Source organism: Pogona vitticeps, chromosome 6 (genome assembly GCF_051106095.1).
Source record: "Pogona vitticeps strain Pit_001003342236 chromosome 6, PviZW2.1, whole genome shotgun sequence".
In the NCBI taxonomy this organism is placed as follows: domain Eukaryota; kingdom Metazoa; phylum Chordata; class Lepidosauria; order Squamata; family Agamidae; genus Pogona; species Pogona vitticeps.
The window spans coordinates 45,772,087-45,791,516 of NC_135788.1; the positions used below are offsets into that span (position 1 = coordinate 45,772,087).

The 19,430-nt window shown below is 37.4% G+C and overlaps 1 protein-coding gene across 7 annotated transcripts in view; it reads left to right on the forward strand.

Annotated features, from left to right (window-relative positions):
• RBMS3 (RNA binding motif single stranded interacting protein 3) overlaps positions 1 to 19,430 on the forward strand; it is a 1,057,118-nt gene that overhangs the window by 918,156 nt on the left and 119,532 nt on the right. For all 7 annotated transcript variants that reach the window (XM_073003441.2, XM_078377327.1, XM_073003440.2 and 4 more), the window contains 3 exons: positions 3,961 to 4,007; positions 12,874 to 12,970; positions 17,774 to 17,824. In XM_073003441.2, the coding sequence (XP_072859542.2) occupies positions 3,961 to 4,007; positions 12,874 to 12,970; positions 17,774 to 17,824 (195 nt within the window). The remainder of the gene's footprint in view (positions 1 to 3,960; positions 4,008 to 12,873; positions 12,971 to 17,773; positions 17,825 to 19,430) is intronic.

Here is a 19,430-nt window from a genome sequence, read left to right on the forward strand (position 1 = left end):
AGGTATCATGGATGATCTACAGTGGACCCTCGACTTACAGGTGGCTCGACTTACAGACTTTTCGAGTTACAGACTTCTCTGGCTACAAAATTTAGATTCGACTTGCAGCCAGAGAATCGACTTACAGACCAGAAAAAAACCAAAATGGAATAAAAATAGAATAAAAACCACTGGTTATGGGATTAATCGGTTTTCAGTGCATTGTAGGTCAATGGAGATTCGACTTACAGACTTTTCGACTTGCAGCCACCATTCCAATACGGATTAATTCCTCAAGTAGAGGGTCCACTGTACTCCTTTCTTGCAAGTCTAGTACATCTGTCTAAAGTTATTATTTCCTTTGTGTGGAATGAGAGGATAAAACTAAGTTCAAGAGTTATTCCTTGGAAATGCTCATTCATGGGGAAAATGAGTCATTTAAGCATTGTTGCTGTTTTAGAAATCATCTCTCCTGTACAGTAATTGTTCTTTTAACTCTCTCAGTTTTTTTGACCTATCATTCATTATCATTCTGCTCAATGCCCTCCAGCAAGTTCAGGAGGAAAATATACAAAGGTCATTTGGGAACCTGGGATTTCCCCAGTTGTAAAAGTCAATAGCTACAGGAAAGTCAGAGACGTTAATCCTGGTGCTGTTCCTCTTCTCTCTAACAGTGGCAGGAATTTAGAAATGAGATCTCAGTCTTTCATGATGAACACTTTCTGTAAACAACTCATGGGTTTCCAGCCATGTCAATACATGTTTATTGTTTTAAAAAGTCCAAACTTTTGATGGCAGTATCCTACACCTTCCCTGATGAAGGTGGTGCAGGATATTGCCATCAAAAGCTTGGACTTTTAAAACAATAAATATGTATTGACATGGCTGGAAATCTGTGAGTTTTTTACACAATTTAGAAATGATTAGTAAATCTTTGCTCAATGCATTTTAGTTCTCAGGCACAAGTGTTTCTTTGCTTTTAAGCACACAAGTTATACTGGATTAAGCTCCATAGCTATAGACACAAATGAACAGGAATGATTCAACCTGAATAGTTTATTGAGTTTTCTTTCTTGCACAAGACTTTTAAGGATCTGGTGAGCCCACACACTGAATTTAACAAAAGAAGCCCCAGGTGTCTCTGGCCCAAACTTGTATTATCTTCTTACAGGTACTTCTAGTCTTCCTCCTAATCCTTTTCCATGTTGTAGACAGAACATTTGGGAAATTCTAAATATACTCAGTAGTTAATGATGCTCAGTCCATCTCATATGGAAACATTCCCATCACTTTACAATCATAATGCTTCTGTAGTTGGGCTGATTTTGGGCCATGCCTCTGTTCTATGGTACAGTTTGTTTAGTTTAATCTGAATTTATCTAGCAGAAAATGACTGGAGCTCAGATATATGCAACTCATTGGTGGAAAAGCCAGTAATAATGTTACCTTCATCTTTGCTTTCATTCGCTGAATTAATTGAATTAAAGCAGGCCAAGAAGAAAGCCAATACTCAAAGGAAGAAAGCTTTTTTTATTGTTTACGTTTCTGTTTTTTAAAAAGACAGACATTATAGAGAATGGCTTGTAAAGGCCCTGCTAATGTAGGTCCTAGGTTCCCATACAGTATTTAGCTTTGCAATTATAGACTGCAGCTATTCATAACATCCATTGGGAAAAATGGGTAAGATACAAAGGTGTTCTTTGAGGTTAGAGTACCCTTCAGTTGAATGGGAATGGCTGCTAGGTGAAGATGCATAGCACTATAACTTTAATCATTGCATGAAGATTTAGGAAAGCAATTATTGTCAGAAGGGCAGAGATGGAGTGGAACATTCCAAGTTAGGTAATAATATATTCGCTCAAGTGCAGTAGATTTCCTAGCACCCACTGCCACTTCAGTCCTAAGCATGCTTGTTTGGACTTGAGCCTTATTGATATTAGTGGAACATATTTCTCCATAAATGTTGTAAGATTCCAGCTATAGTGATCAACAATTCAAATGGGTTCACTGAACAATGCAGAGATGATTTCAGGCATCCGCTGGAATGTCCTCAGGCATGAGGATGATCTTCATGCAATGATTAAAGTTATAGGCCTATGCATCTTCACCTAGCAGCCATCCCCATTCAACCGAAGGGTACTTGCATCTGATTAGATATGCAGAATATTGCTCTGCAGGACAATGTAAACAATGTGTACAATATACAGGAAAGTATTATTAAACTCTTCACCCACTCTACCATTTTTCACATCAGTCAGGAGCAAGAACAAATTTTAAATTAGAAGTTGAGAGATTGTGAAAGACTGTGAAGTTTCAAAAACAGTCAAGTACAGATTGTGTACATTTTAATATGTGAATTTGAGCAACATCAAATTAGCTGGTGCCTCAACTTACAAATGTCTTGACTTGTGACTAATTTGAGTTATGACCAGGTCCGGTTGAAAAATTTTGCTTTAACTTGCGACCGGCACTTTGAGATACAACTGGAAAAAAGGCTCCCTCCCTTCCTTCTTTCCTGCCCTTTTTGTAACCTTAGAGGTCATCTTAGGTTTAAAAAAAGTCTCCCCTAGTAGACTGATTAACTGCTTTGAGATACAACCAGCACCTTGAGATACAACCAAAAAAAATGCCTGGAACAGATTAATTGTGTTTCAGTGTATTCCTATGGGAAATGGTGCTTTGAGTTACGACCAACTTGAGTTGTGGCCATCATCCTGGAATGAGTTAAGTTCGCAACTTAAGGCACCACTGTAGTGATTTGTTTGTTTCCAGCCCCATAGTTCTCCTTATCAGCACTGACAGAACTAGAGGTGGAAAAGGAATTAGTTGGATTTATATTTTCCTATGGAAATACCCATTTTGCAACTCTGAGAAGTATCCATTATGCGTCTGCTATGGAAAAGAGTGCACTTTGACTCAGAAAGCTGTACATTTCTGAGGAAACCTGTGCATTTCTGCAGCAAAAAGTGTGTACAGAACTATGTATCAATTAAAACAATGTATACAACCCAACTGTAGTCAATAGAAATTGTGTGTACAAAAGCTATGGGCTGGAAAGATCTTTCTGCATTAGAAAAACTGGTACAAAACACACATATATTTTGAAATAACATATCCTTATAGAACTAAAGATCCTCTTACATTACAAAAATCAATACAAAAATTCTGTACAGTTAAAAAAAACTGGTATACACAGCAAAAGTAGGTTTAGTATTGGTGACAAGAGGCCACGGAAGTTTGGAAGGGATAACAACTATGATAACCTGGAAGGAATCCGGATTCCTGAACAAGTTTAATAAATATGTATGTGGATTTTGATACAAAATATGAATAGGTCTAAGTCCATACTCTGCGAATCTTAACTTGAAACTGCATATAACCCTTACAAAACCAGCAAAGATTATCTTTGCACATCAGAAATCACTGGGACTCTGTGTGGGTGTGTGGGTGCATGTGCACATGTGCACGCATGTTTATTGTTTACATCCTTTAAAAATAATTAATAGCATAGTTTATTTTTTTAGTTGCAACTGTAAAAAATATCAAAAGAAAGATCACTGTCAACAGTGTCAAGTTAAGTTTCCTGTCAAAGAAAGCTTATTTTATTAAAAGAGTGTTTAAAACCAGTGTCATCTGTATCATCTTCCAAGCTCTTTTGGCTTGGAACACCTGCTACCATTAAGTTTTGTTTTACTTCCCTTTTATATTTCTCATCATATTTGCCACAAAATTTCATCCTACATCTTGGAGAATAAAGGTCTGCAAGAATTTTTCTAAAACAAAAACCAATGAGCAGAATCTTCGTTTACATCAACTGAGGTTTATTGTATGTTTGAAAAAAAGTACTAAGAAGCTGTTTAATACTAAATGAAAGTGGATGATTCTAGTGGGATCATGGATTTCCTTCATTTTTCAGGAGTCAGTGTGTGTACATTTGATACAAAAAGAGTAACCTTTTTGTTTCCCCCCTCCTGTGTGCAGGCTGGCATGGCCTTGACATATGACCCCACAGCTGCTATACAGAATGGGTAAGTAGCATAAACTTTACTACTTTTTAAAGATCTCATGATGTTTTTCTATGTGGTTTTCGGCAATTAAACATGGTTTCAATGGGTTCACCACAAAAAGACAATTAGAAGTCAGTTTTGAAGTAGGCTGTCCAATGTGCATAATGGCTTCCCCTTTTACTTTTTTCATGCCATTTGTTTATAATATCTTGCTGATTGTGAGTTTTTTTCCTTCCTTTCTTTCTTCACATTGCTTTTGAGGCAACCTGACACTTTCAGTTGTTTTTCATTTAGAGCTTGCAGGCACTGCTCCAGCATTTAGCCAGGAAGAGAAGGACATTTTCTAAAAGAATTTCCCCATGATTGGGGGGAACTTTTTTTCTGAATGGCCTTCACATTAGAGAAGTTGACTTATATTTAATGTTGCTTACTTTTAGTTTTTAGAAGTGCAGATGGGCTGTGGTAACCATTTAGGAGGCATGATACCTTTTCACTAGTTATTTGGAACTGTGCTCACCATATCTTTCAGAGGAAGTCCAAAGTGTCTCATCATTCCAACCCTCAATCCACTTCACAAATCACAGCAGGAATGAAACATTTTCCTCAGCGCTTCCTCCATTGAGAATAATTGCTATCTAGAATGTTTTTAAAATGAGATTAAAAGAAACAAACAATCCCCAAACCCAAGGATAGTCTTTTTTTTTTTTTTTTTGCTGTGAAGGCATGGTCAACAGCTTCCAGAATTGTGGACTCGGGGCCAGTTATATGTTACATACAGAAAAGCCATTGTTATAGTCTGGGAATCTGTTAAGATTTGAAAAACATGATTTTGGAAGACAATCACGATAGAGCAATCATAGCTCAGTCACAAAATAAAGCATGCTATCATGGATCATTTTTGCATACACTTTTCTGTGTCAGTAATCAGTAATACTGTAATTGCATTAGCCTCCAGTTATGTCACAGAAAGAGGCCATTCATGCAACTCTGCATATAGAAAAAGTTGGGGCAATTTTTATTGATTTTAGGATATGTGTGGGTGGAGGAATGGTTCTAGATGAGAGGTTGATCACTTGATGTATCTGAAGTCTTTAAGAGCAGAAAGCCAAAAAAGGAAAGAAAGAAAAGAAAACAGAAAAAAATCCTCCCTCAGAATCTCTCCCTTGTATCTCTAAGAATCTGATGAGCATGTTGACCATCTGTTTCCTGACATCTCTCTCATCTCAGCAGTTCTACTGGCTCTCACTGCTGCCTTCCCCAGAGAGCCTGAACAATTATGTCTTTCTGTGCCCAGTCATCTGCAACAAAGGTTGTGTAGCATTGCTGTAAAACAAATACGAAGGCTCCAGTTGGTCATTCTCATTCAGATCCTAATATTACTGCAATAAAAGTATTTGCTGTAATTATGTTTAGTAATACATGAGTATTATGTTAGTCCTGGGATAGTGTTAATCAGTGTTTTTGTATCCAGTTTAAATGTGGACATGAGACAATTATGTTCTGTTTCTGTTGGTAAATAGGATATCTTGTTATTGTAAATCTTCATAGGGAAGTAATAGTATAGTGCAGTCCTTAGTTTTCAGTAGTTAATACATTCCTCAAATCTGGCTTTCTTTTGTGATGCACAAATGGAAATATGTGAACTCTCTGCCAGTTATCAACAACATGTTCAGGAGCAGACCATACGTAAATGAGCCTATAATTCTGTTACGGATATTATATATAATGGCCAAAATTCCACTGCATAAATTTATACCCACTTAAAGGTGATGATGTCACCAGCGAGGGAGATTGCTGGCTATTAAAGAGTTCCTCCTTTGAATTTCAAAGATGGTACAACTTGTCTGTAGTCAGTCTCATTGCACATGAGCTGAGTGAGCCTGAGATCAAAGGAGAGATTCTGCAGTTACCAGCAGCCTGCTGCTGACAGTAAAGTCATCTGGGGGGGGGGGCTGCTGGCAGTTAAAGAGTTCCTTCTTTGATCTCAGGACTCATCGGTCTTACATGGAGAATTGTGGGTGAGCTTTTTGAGCCCAGTGACTGAAGAAAAACTCTTTACAGTACTGGCAATCTCCTCCTGCTGCTGATTTGCTATGATCTTCAGAAGCACAACATCTGATATAGGAGGAAAGGAGGGGATTTTTACCAATCCCCCTCAAGTTTCCTATGGCCCCTAAATTTTTCCAGATAGTGGGGAGTCTCTCCAGAGTAGTGTGGAGTGCTTTGCTAGTAGAAGAGATTCTTGATTCGATCCTGTGTGTATTGAGAGGGAAGTAATAATGTAAAAAATTGGCATGTATGTTCTGGAGCTGTTGTGTTGTCATGCAGTTGGTGGTAAACTGGTATTTTTCTGCTTGGCATACTTTAGAATTCTATAATCAGCTGAGAAGAGAACAGCCCTTAGTGAAGAACCTCTTTTGTAATCTTGGATGGAGAAAATAAGTGCTGACAGAGTGGACAGTTAGGAATGACACAAATATTAGTAGGGATAGAAATTTGGAGGATTATGAGGGTGAGCACAGGGAAGAGGTGACTAAGGGTTGAGATTGGCAAGGGAATGATGCTGATCTCTCCTTGGAACTGAAAACTCTGAGCAGTAGAAAGCACTAACAATGAAAAAGGGCAAGACAAATGTTTAGAAACTACGCTACCTTCCAGACTTTCAGACATCCCGAATTATGATGGATATAAAGAGAAAGAGTCTGTGTAGAATATGGATTTTGTTACTAAAATTCAGTCCCAGTTTATGACTGTTTTGTTGCTCTTCTGACAAAGAGGAGCAGATTGTATTCTGATCGATTTAGTTCATTTTTTTATGCTTGTTCTTGTTCATCTATGGTAGACAGCAGCAGGAGGAGGAAAAAGTGGCAAATGCACATATATCAAAAATTTCAACACAGAAACATTTTTGCATAAAAGTGAACATAATACATTCAGGGGGGAAATCCTTAAAGGAAGCTTAAAGTTAAAGGTAAGGGAAAATAGAAGGAATGGGGTGGGGGGGGAGATTAAACATGAAATTACTTGTGTTATTTATATTCTAACTTTGCCCACTGTGTTCGGCTTATGAGGAATAAGAAATGTATTTACATTCTCTTTAATCACCAGAACTATTTACCCAAATCCGTGTTTGTGTGTGTGTGTGTGTGTGTTTGTGTGTGCGTGTGTGTGCGTGTGTGCAGTATATGCTCCAGAGAAAGTTGTAATGGCTAATTGATGAGGTGCAGATAAGATGTTTGCTTGTGTACCTGATCACCAACCTGAGATGTGCCTTGCACCATGGCAATAAGCTGCATGAACTTTCACAGTTCCTGCTGCAGTAAAGTACCATATTTTACTGTGTATACAACCCCCAGTGTATAAAACAACCCCCTAGTTTTGACCCTTGATGGAGGTGGAGGAGCAGTTAATTGGCAACTGCTCCTCCACCTCCATCTCCTGCTGCTGGTGTCTCTGCTACCCGCCTGATTACCTCCTCCAGTGCGACTGCCGACTGCCGGGGCTCTCCTCCAGCTCATGTCGCTGCCTTGTCCCCTGCCCTAAGGAGATCGTGGGAGGAGATGATCTGGCGGCGGCAGCAGGAAGAAGCGCCCGAGTGTGCGCAAATGCTTGTTTGCCTCCACCTCTGCCTCCTCTGCCTCCACTATAGGAGGGAACAAGGCAAGCTGAGCCCACGGGAGGTGGTGATTGGGTGGGCAGGGAAGGCAGCAGCAAGAGGTGCCCGAGCATGTGTGACTGCTCCTTTGCCTCCTCCTCCTGCTGCTGCCTTGGGGCCACCAGAGGGGACAAGCCGTGAGCTCTGGAAGAGGCAATTGGGCAGTGGCGGCGGCAGCAAGAGGTGTCCAAGGGTGCAAGCATGCCTGCTTCCTTCCGTGTATAAAATGACACTCAGTTTCTCCTCTAATTATTTTAGGAAAAAGTTTCATTTTATACACGGAAAAATATAGTAAATATCAAATAGGATTTTGCTGATATAGCATGTGAAGCATAGGAAGTTCTGTGTATGCTTGAGTAGACATTATTTTAGTCAACTATAACAGTACTTGCAAAATATATAGTGAAAATGCCTTGATCTGAGAGGAGGGAAAGCCATGTGCTGTTGCTGGAATATAAATATTACAGATTTAAGTGTTTTCAAGGTAACTGTGTCTCTTTAAGTGAAAAAGAAATGGTTATCTGTCCATTAGATTCTTGGCTTAAGCAAGTTTTTACTTTGTATTTTGCATTCATAGAATGCTGATAATTGAGAATTGGTAATATTCACTTGGACTCTGGGAGATTCAGGCGTGCTGAATGTTTGTCCAAGACAGAAGGAAATTGAAAGAGGGGGTGTATTTTACAATTGGTCTTGGTTTCTTGATAATGTTGGAGTAACTTAGATTTAAACTAAAACATAAATGTAAGTTGATAGCTAGAGGGTAATCAAACAGTTAAAAAAGTAGAAAGTTGATTTTTTAAAAAATTGAAAAATGAATAGATTGGATGCTTGTATACTTAATATGAATAGATTGGATGATTGTATATTCTGTGTTCTCTTATCCTTGAAACCCTTTTCCCATCCCTTCCACTTCCTTTTACCTTTTGTATTCTCTGCTCTATTTCTAGTAGTATAAAAATAAAATATTTTAAAAAGAAAAGAAAATGGTTGAAATTCTGAAAAACAAATTTTTCCATACTATAATGAATAGGGGCCTCTTATCCCTCTTATCATGTCAGTATATAAAATAAGTATATCCAACTTTATTTATTTATTTACAATATTTTAGCCGCACCATTACCAGTGGCTTGACCATTGATTTTTTGCTAAATCATAGTGTTCACGAAAGGAGAAATCTCTATGTATGTTATGTGACACAGATCCTCAGTTTTCACCAACAGAATGGAAGAAATCTCCTTTCAAAGAACTATCCCTTTGGCAGAGTCTTCATTCTGTTAACAGACTTTTTTCAATAATGAAGATAAAATTTAGCATCTGAAGTGTACTAAGAAAATCCATCTGTAGAGAAACACCAGGTGACAGCTTATTGTTGTCTTAGTCAGACTTTATAGAATCCTAAATATGCATATGCGCGCGTGCGTGCGCGCGTGCACACACACACACACACACACACACACACACACACACACACACACACACACACACACACACACACACACACACACACAGATGGTTAGCCAGCTAATCATACTTCTTTTTTCTCTTTCATCCCTTGATAAGCTATACTTAAACTTTTACTGTCTGTTTAAGTTGCTTGTTATAACACTTCCAGTAATTTCACTCTTCCCTTTATTTAATTGTTCTTGACCTAAAATTCATTGTAATTTTAATTTCTTCCTAGGATTTCAAAGATTTAACATTCTGAAACTTGGGGATTTTTAATAAAAAAAATAAACTGTTGATACTGAAAATGTGTCAGTTGATGAAGGCTAATCAAAAGTTTGGTCCTTCTTAGATGGACATTTCTTTCTTCAGAGTTAGAGGAAGGAGCTTTAGGAATTCGTTGAATTTCATACAGCTATTAGCAAGTTATTCATATTCATGAAATCTCTCCGGTCTGATCTATTGTTTAACAGAAGCCCTTGCTGTAAGAATGTCCCATTTCTGTAGAAAGTTTCTCCCTCATAGATAATATAAGTTCATTTCTTTGCTTCCTTCAATTCTTTCCCTACATTTCTCAGAGTAGCTCTACCATGACCTGAATATTTTTACCTTCTGTTTCAAAAGGTTACCCTTTTATATTTTTGTCAGAGTCTCCTTTATATATCTGCTAAATCCTAAATCTAACCCTGCCATTGAATATACTATCACCTGCACACAAATCCAATGGCCTTTGTAACTGTTCTTTTAAATGCCCCAGTTGATCTCCTAACTCTTCAGGAACTCCTCTGAGTCTCATATTGGATCTTTTTTGTTGAGAACTGTCCATTCTTGTTCTTTGCCTACTGATAGTAAATCATATACTTCACTATAAATAGCTTACAAGTCATTATTATTCAGTGAATACTAATTGAGGTGGCTTCCAGCCATCAGGTGGAACTCTTCCATGTAACACAAACTGCCTTGTACTTGTGTCAATTTTAGATATTTCAATGGGTTTTAATTTGTGTATTTTTGTTTAAAAGTAGTTTCAGATAGTGATAGGGTTTAACTGTATTTATAGTGTTGTTATGTTTTATTGCATATTGTAGATTGCCCAGAGTGTAGCAACATATACACTACATACATACATACATACATACATACATACATACATACATACATACATACATACATACATACATACATACATACATGCATGCATGCAAGCAAGCAAGCAAGCAAACAAACAAACAAACAAACAAACAAACATATTAAGAAAAATGCTGTAGTTCAGTGACTGATTAGAGGGCTCCCAGAGAATGCCAATGTCCAGAAGGCTTTTAATTGAAATAATATCAGCTGTGGGTCCTGATGACAATTTTTAGAGTATATATTTTAATTGCATTTTAATTTTTTTGTCTTTTTAATGTATTTTAAATGTTGCAAGCCGCCCAGAGACCTTTGGATAGTGTGGGCGGCATATAAGTTAAATCAATCAATCAATCTTTGGACATATGTCTCCCAGGATCAGGCTGATTTGGATAGATTGAAGAAGGACTTACGTGATTAGAATGGTTTGGAGTCACTTTGTTGGTTTAGTTAATAAAGTTATGTTAAAAAGCAGCTTTGGCTTCTGCCCTTATGTCCAGACTTGTGGGTCCTTTTGAAGTCTCCTTCTCATGGAGGATTTGGGGGCATGTACATTGATACATTTCTGCATGCAAAAGGCCACAAAATAAACCTGGATCATCTGTGGATATATCACTATCATTTCCAGATATAAAAAAGATCAATCAACAACTGATGTGGAAGGGCTGAGGTCCTGGACTCTCTATCATTCAGTATAGATTATATTAGGTTAGATGGACAAATAACCTAACCTAATGTAGGCCACATTTTATGTTAGGCTGCAATCCCATAAACTACATGGGAATAAATCCCATTTATCTCAGTGGACCTTATAGCTGAACAGATTTTCAGAGGATTGCAGTTTATGGTTAATAATCCATGACCAATTGACAAATTTTACTTAATTATTTTGAGATTACATTGCATATTTGTTGCATAATAATGATTACAATGTTCATTTTGCTTTCAATCATTGTTTCAGAATTTGCTAATTTGTTAATTCAGTTTACATATTTATTTTTAAAGTACTGAATTGAAATATTGTGATGGTTAATAAGTCTAAATTTCAATTGATTAATAATGATGATCACTATAGTTATCTATGCCTAACTTCTTTGAACATCTCAGTTCTCTATTTTGAAAAAAAAGTTAGTGCAAGAAAAATGGAATTATTAATGTTTCACATCAGTTTCTTGTTTTCTGTTCCCAAAGAGATTGCTCAGAAGCAGAGCACATGAACATGTAATACCAGATTGTCATGTGCCTGTTCTTCATTTCAAATGTTTTCTGTAATGTCTAATCCATCCCTTTGTGTTTATCCATCCCACCTCTATGTTTTCCCCCAGTGAATCAGGGCCAAACTATACATTATAGAGGAGTTGACATAAGCTTAAATCTATCAGTATACTGGAGGCATGACTCAAATGGATCTTCATGATTGTGCGGTCAGATGTGGAAATGAAGCCCGGACAATCACAAAACAGAGCAATCTTCTTTGCAAAATACAGGGAGGCGTGAAAAGCTCCTTCTGTGGCAATCTAATGTTTAGCAAACCTGATAATCTCCCTCTTCTAATCATGGGTTATCTGCAGGATAAGATATCGGTCCTCAGAAAATGTGGGTTTAGCTGCCTTGAATGCCATTAATTAGGAGCTAGGTGGTGTACAAATCCAGCAAAAAAATAATATAGACATCATACTTGTGCATATAGTTACTGAAACGTGGGGAAAAGTTTCAGAAAATTCCCTTTCCTTTAAGTGCTTGCTTTACAGCCCTCACAAACTTTGAATGCGGTTAGAGATTTTAAAATTCAGATGTGGTTGGAAAGTGACTCATCGAAGTCCTTCCTGAATTTCCATCAAATTTTCTCCTCAACATCTCTTCGTCTCTGACATTTTAACAAGGTCACTGTTCATTTTACATCAATACACTGTACTTGGTGTCATAAGAAGCAGAGTGGGGAGGGACAATCTGGTTTTTCTTCCCATTTAAAAATGATCTATAATTATTCTTGTAGTTACCATCTTCTGTCTGATGAGAAATGTAAAGTAAATCTGTCAAGTAGGGTGTTATTTACACCCCTTTTTTCCTATTACAAACATACCTGGCCCCATTCCTTTTCTACAAAAAAACTGTGTGTCATCAAAAAAAGATTGTGAACCACAACATACAATGAGACTTTGTGACAATTTTGAAAATGTAAATTCAAAATAATAAGATATTGAAATTAGTTGAATTAGAAAATGTATAGTCATTCATTCTACTATATCTGAGAGCTTATGAATTTTAACTGCCATCTGGCCTTAAGGTTTCTAAAAGTCTCAGTAAAACTAAACCTTTATTAAGAAAGGTTTTGTTGTTGCTGTTTTTGTTGACCCCATTCCAGAAAAGCAGCTGCTTTTAAAAAAAGAAGAAGCATTGCTTAGAATCCATATTCAGTTATAGTTAGAGTCAACTTACAATTTACTTTTGTCTCATTGATATCAATGGGTCTACTCTAGGTATGACTAAATCTGGATTCTCCCTGTTGTCTTGCAAAGACAGGAGCATAATTAATCTGCCAGGATCTCCATTTATCTTTGGTTGGTAATGGCTATGGAACAGTTCATTGCTACATGTCAGTCCATTACCTCAAGAATCTTCCCTTTGTTTTTTGTTTGTTTTTTTGTTTGTTTGCAGATTTTATTCCTCACCGTACAGTATTGCTACAAACCGCATGATTCCACAGACATCTATCACGCCATTCATTGCTGCTTCCCCTGTCTCCACATATCAGGTATGTTTGAATTGCATGTGCCTCATAAAGCCCTAAGTCAATGCTTGTGATTTGCATGTTGGTGAAGGCTCAATGTATATGGAGAAGATTATGGTACAGGGCTACACTCCTTAGTCCAGAGCGTAAAATGTTAATTTTTGAAAAAGTACAGTTACAATTATATTCCTAAGATCCCCCAAACAAACAGTTATCACTGCAGTTATGTCTTTTAAAAAGTAAGTATCAAATTTCCTTACTTCTGAAAGGTAATCAAAAAGCTTTTAAAAAGAGAGAGAGTACTATAATCTTCTAGCCTAGGGTATAAAACACAGTCATTTCCTCAACATCATGACACAGCACTCAATTCTCATGATATTCCTCTTCCACATCCCTGTTACCTATAAAAGTAAATAAAGTGTTGCCGTCACACTGCAAAAGTTATCCCTCCTCCTTAAGTTGCAGCCATAACGTATCAGTTTTAGCTTAGTTATTGCAATAAGAAACCAGTTCTAAATAATTGTTGACTTACGATTTCCAGATTGTGAGATGGACCAGTATTTCTACTATGCCACTACTAGTAGATGTGTGTAGTATTTCTACTATGCCACTACTAGTAGATGTGTGTAGTATTTCTACTATGCCACTACTATTAGTGACTTCTACTATAGTTATATTAGTAGTGGCATAGTAGTGACTTCATTCCATGAAAAATAAAAGGAAAAGGAAGCACAAGTAATTAGTTACTTCAGAGCTCTGCTTTAGTCTTGTTGCCACATTAGTTTCCAGGCTGTTGTAGCAGCTGAGACAGAAAGTCCTGTTAACAGCCTCTCCTTGTTCCTGACAGTGAAAATGTAGTAATAATGATTTTTTTCCCAACAGATTACTGTCTTTTCATTACATCTAAACTAAGGCACCTGAGGCTACCATGAGAAACCTGGTAGCCCATGATATGTTTCAGATTTTTTAATGTGTTTTGGAGCTGGGTCTACTCAAAGTAGAAATAGTAATTGTACATTTGCCAGTAGTCATTGGTATAAACCTTTATTTTTAATTTTCAGACAATGGTAACAAAGTTTATCTTACCAAAGATGTTTGTAGTAGGTAGACTTCTGCGTGAATTTGTGGTGTCTCCATCAGATGTTAATTTTTTTCCGTCAGCCTGTTATATTTTACAGAAGGAGATTCTTTCAAAATTCCTATAACCAAAAACTCATTACATTCATATCTGTGTTGTATTTTATGTGATCAGCATATGACTTCAGAACAAGATGCATGAACATCAATCAATAATCAGAATCAAGTCTTTGCTAAATTTGTATGCTTCAGTAGTCATGCCTGTTATGAAGTTTGTATTTGTTAGGTTTTCAAATATTTAGTGTGACAAGTTCTGTCTTTGCTTGAAGTAAGCAATCTTCCTAACTTCAGTGTAAAACTGTACATTTTTTCATGACTTTCATTTCCATTGAATTGATTGCAATTTTGGAGTTTACACCAGTCTTCTTTGGTGTGAAACTTCACTTGTTATAACAGGTGATGATATAGTTTGATTAATTAGCACATTTCAGGCCACTTAAAGTGAATATGTTATCTCCTTGTTAAGTAGTTTTTGCATTGTCAATCCGCACTGTGCTCCTAGCATCCATGACATGTCCCATCTATAGAATTACTTTGTGATTCATAATAAACATCATGGAGTGCTTTGAGTAGCCAAAAATATTTCCAGAAGGATTGCTATGTTTTTTTTAAAAAGTCAAGGAATCTTCTGATACCTTAAAGATTAACCATTTTTATGTGGCCATATGCTATCAGGGACTTCAGCATACTTCATGAATGGCAATTCACAAAAGCCAATGCCAAATAAAATGTATTAACCTTTAAGGTGCCACAGGACTCCTTCTTGCCCTTATTCTTAAAAGGCTTGTCGGATGTTTATGTTCTTGAATAACATAGTTGATAAGAGCATTTCACAGAAAACATTCTGAACAAATGGAAAAAAGAAACCTTTCCTTGAATTGTTTTGGAAAGTTTGATAAGAATACTGTGATGGAAGGTTTCATTATCAGAGTAATGGTCAATGTGGCTGAGGAAGTACCATAAAGAAGAGGTTACTGTAGCAGGTATAAGTGATAGACACAACAGTAACAACAGTGCACTCTGAAGTGTATGGTCACCCTTGTGAGGCATAGAACATGAGTGGCTGAAGCTTTCTCGAGTCATCTCCCTATCTTAGGACATGATGAATCTGAATTAATGCCCATTTGTCATATATTATATCAAATATTAAAGGGCTGTGTAGCCTCCTGAGTTGATTGTTCCAAGTCTGGAAAAAAAGGCAGTGGCATTACATAAACAGGACATGATTATGTCCTGAAGAAAGAATAGGCTTAATGGGAGGGATCACACTATCACGTGTCATTAGATCAGAATGGAAAAATCCTGGCATTAAAAGGAAGCAGCTCATGAAAAAGACTCAGACATAAGAAAAGCCCTGGGAAGTGACTGGCAGTCACAGGAGACAATCCTTGGTTAGATAGACAAATCATCCAAACTGGTTGTGGTGTGTTTCTTTTGTTTCTCTAGCTATTGGTCCCCAATATGGCATCTATGAGTGCCGCCATGCCTGTAAGGCAGTTTTTCACCTCTGCAATGGAATTTCACCATTCTCTTGCATAAGAGGAAAATATCCCCTGCCAAAAATGTCTGGAATGAGATACAAGGTAACAATAAGTACTTGTTACACAGGGGCAGCAGGTTTTTCTTTATTCATTTGAGTGAGAAAGACAGCCATCTGTGGGGATGGAAAAAAGACAAGATGGGGTAGAAACATTCTCTTCACTATTCTTGAGCCACGAAGAAGAGAGAGAGACAGAGAGGAAGGTTGGCCAGATGGAGTAAACCATCACAGAACACAATCACAGATAAGTAAATGCTCAAAATGTTTTTGTGATTGCAACTGCACCTCTCCCCTACACATAGAACAGTGAAGTTCTATGGTGGGGCCCAGAGAACGTCTTTCATATTTCAAGTGGACCCAAGTAAATTGGGTCCCTTGTTCTTGCTGTTTTTTATACAACTGGAAATAGTGTTGCATAGATAGGATAAGGGGATAATAAATATGGTGTAATTGCCCTTCAGAGATTAGTGTTATGTCTTGGTAAATTGCTAAAGCTTTTAGGAATTATGCTTTTTAACTTCTGCGCTGTTTTTAATTTTACAGTCATTCTGTCAGCATAAATATATGTGCATCTCTTGCTCCAGAGCATGCTAATTATTCAGGAATATATGTAAATCATGTTCCTTTAAGTTCATTGATCATTTCATGGGAGCTTTTTATGCAGTCTGAAACCTGACTCTGAACTGTCTTGTTCCACAATGTACAACTACATTTTATCATACCAGCAAAAGTCCTTGCCTGTATGCCTCTCCTCCTAGGCAACCTACTGTAAAGAAGAGAGTCTGAAATCATGAGTCAAGTAACTTAGTCTCTGAGAATCTGCCATCTCTCTTAGTGTAAAATTGCCCTTGGCCAAATGGAGAGGAAGGCAAATTCAACCCTTCATACGTTGTCAGACTGCAACTCCCAGCACTTTTTAGCATTGGCAATACTGTCTAATGCTAATGAGAGTTGTAGTTCAAGAACACCAGGAGGGCCACAGTGTTCCAACCCTTGGTTTAATGCAAGATGCAGAATCTTTCATCTGTCAAACGTTTTGGCCTATAACTTCCATCCCTATACCTATGCAATATAGTCAAAAGGGAGGAATTGCGGAAACTTTAGTCTAAGGCATCTGGAGGGTCAAAGATCTCTCACCTCTGGCCTAATGTTTAACTGAATCATATAGGTGCATGTATTATTTTCACTGTTTAAGTCACCATGTACAACATTGGTCAGAATCCTATTAACTATGCCTGCTGATGTAACTCAGTTGGTGTAAATGTTAGAGGCAAATTGCTACAAATTATGACGTCAATGTAGGCATTTGAAATTACTTAGCATGCAAAAGTAGATGTAAATGAATTGATTTCTTAACTTGGGGATATTTGCCACCAAGGTTTACACTGGGTTATACCAGTATAAAAACCTAGTAAGGTTCCAACTTACTTTGTGTTAGCATAAGCACCATGCTGTGTGGGTTTTACTTCATAGCATTTCTCTGTTGGCTGCCATTGCATTTCTCCACCATTACTCCTGTCTTTGGGTGGAAGAGGAGTCATCATGTTTATCAGCTTTGCTGCTGTGTAGCTTGCAAGTTGCATTCAATCTACAGTATCAGTTATGCACATATAGGCTTTATAATTATGGATGAAGGAGTTAAGGATTTAAATGCAGCTTTATAAAAAAGTCTGATATACCCTGTTTCCCGAAAATAAGACCTAACCTGAAAATAAGCCCTAGTGTGATTTTTCAGGATGCTCATAATATAAGCCGCACCCCAATAATAAGCCCCAGTTAAGGGAAACTCCGCCCTCCACCATTGTGCGGCAACCAGAAGAAGATGACAACTGTATTTGAATAGATGTAGATTGTTGTAAACGAAAAAAATAAATAAAACATCCCCTGAAAATAAGCCCTAATGCATTTTTGGAGCAAAAATTAATATAAGATTCTGTCTTATTTTTGGGAAAACACATTATAAGAAAGAAGAACAAAGAACAAAATATTACTTCCAAACTCTGTAACTTTTTTAGCATGTTAGATTTTGGTGGTAGTATTTCCCAAACTGTTCTCAACCTGCCGTGAGTTGTATTCAAACAAGGTTATTGCTATTTTCTCCTGCCCTCATTAAACACTATTATGCTAATTTAGTGCTTTCTGACCCACAGGTTCAGAGTACTTCATGGATGCCTCATCCGTCATATGTTATGCAACCAACAGTAAGTGAGCATACACAGTTTTCTTGTTTTACTGGGATTTACTTGAATTCCCTCCTGCCTATAACAGAGTGTTAAATGGGCTATCATGTTCACCGAAGATTCAAAGCAAACAGTTGGGTAAATGTGTTTTTCATTCTCTTACAGTGTTTTTCCTCCAGCAATGCAATCTATTTTGTTTTGTGTATCTCAGCAGTCAGAGCTGCAAAAGAAACTGATGTTTATGGTCCAATGATCAATCACATGTCTGCTTTTAACATGCTTTTTATAGTCAAGCATATTTCACCACTTGGGGGCACTCCTTTTAGATACAGCATGACTGTTTTCTTTGGTCCTGTCCGAGAGTTTATTAAAGTGATATCAGTGACACAGCAAAGATACACAGAAATGGTGTTAGCCAACATTGTAGAGAGTCTGTTTATGATCATTGTGCATGTCACTAATGTGCCTTGCATTTGATCATCATGTGCACAGACCAGGGCAATGCAGTTAATACATTAAGAGAATTCTGAATCCACACAGGTGATCAGAGTTTTCCTGGGTAAACTCCAACAATTGTTTGGGAGAAAAGTTAGAGTTAAAGGACAGACAAGGGCCTGATCATACCTGGCAAAAGAACCACATTTATACCGATATAGCCGTCTTTTACATTGTTTCATAAATTTCCAAGCTCATTACCCATGACCAAGATAAACTCGTTTTCCTAGCCAGTGTTTTATTTTGTTTATTTCCCTCTCACCCGGAAGGTTATTTTATTTTGTGCTGATGATGAATTGCTTCATTCCTTATCATTTCAACCTGTGTGGCTGGCAACTTATTTCCTTTGCAAAGAGGTTGAGTTTCTGAGTGCTGTGGCCACTTAATGGCCACAGTGCTTGCTCCCCTTTTTTCCTTTTAAAAGTCTGTTGAAACATCAGCACTAACAGACGCTGCTGCTAGCAAAAATAACATGAATACATTGCTCAGAAGACAGCTTGAAGGATACAACCTTCCCCCCTCCTTTGCAGGTGAAAAAGGGCTTGAGCCTGCTTTTAATTGTAAAGAAAGGGGCATTGCATCTACTCTCTCTTTTCTAAAACCTTGCTCTTCATCATACTTCACAAGTTTTTGAAAACTCATTTCTTCCTCCCAATGCTGTGCAAAAGGTTTGCAAAGTATCAAGTATCATGCTGTTGATTTATTTCCTTTGCAAAGGGGCTGATTAAAGGAGGAAAGAGAAAAGGGCTCAGATCTCTCTGTTGCACTTTCAATATACAGTATCACTTTTGTTTTGTCTTGTTTTGTTTTTAAAAGGACAAAGGGGCTCATCACCCCAAGAAACAATAGAGAAAATGAATTGATACAAAAGTAAGATCAGTGTAGCCTGCTTTAGCGGTTCAAATACAAAGAAATGAACTGATACAGTGTAAAAAAATGTGAATGATTCAGCCAGTATATATACCATGCAAAAATATATGTATTGGTACAACAGAGGTATGGAAATATTTGGTATAGCTGGGGTTCTTTTGGTAGGTGTGATTAGGCCCTAAATATCAACCAACAGGTGATGAGGAAGACATATACTGGAAATGCTAGAGGGCCACCAACTGGCAGAGAAGGCAATGATGGC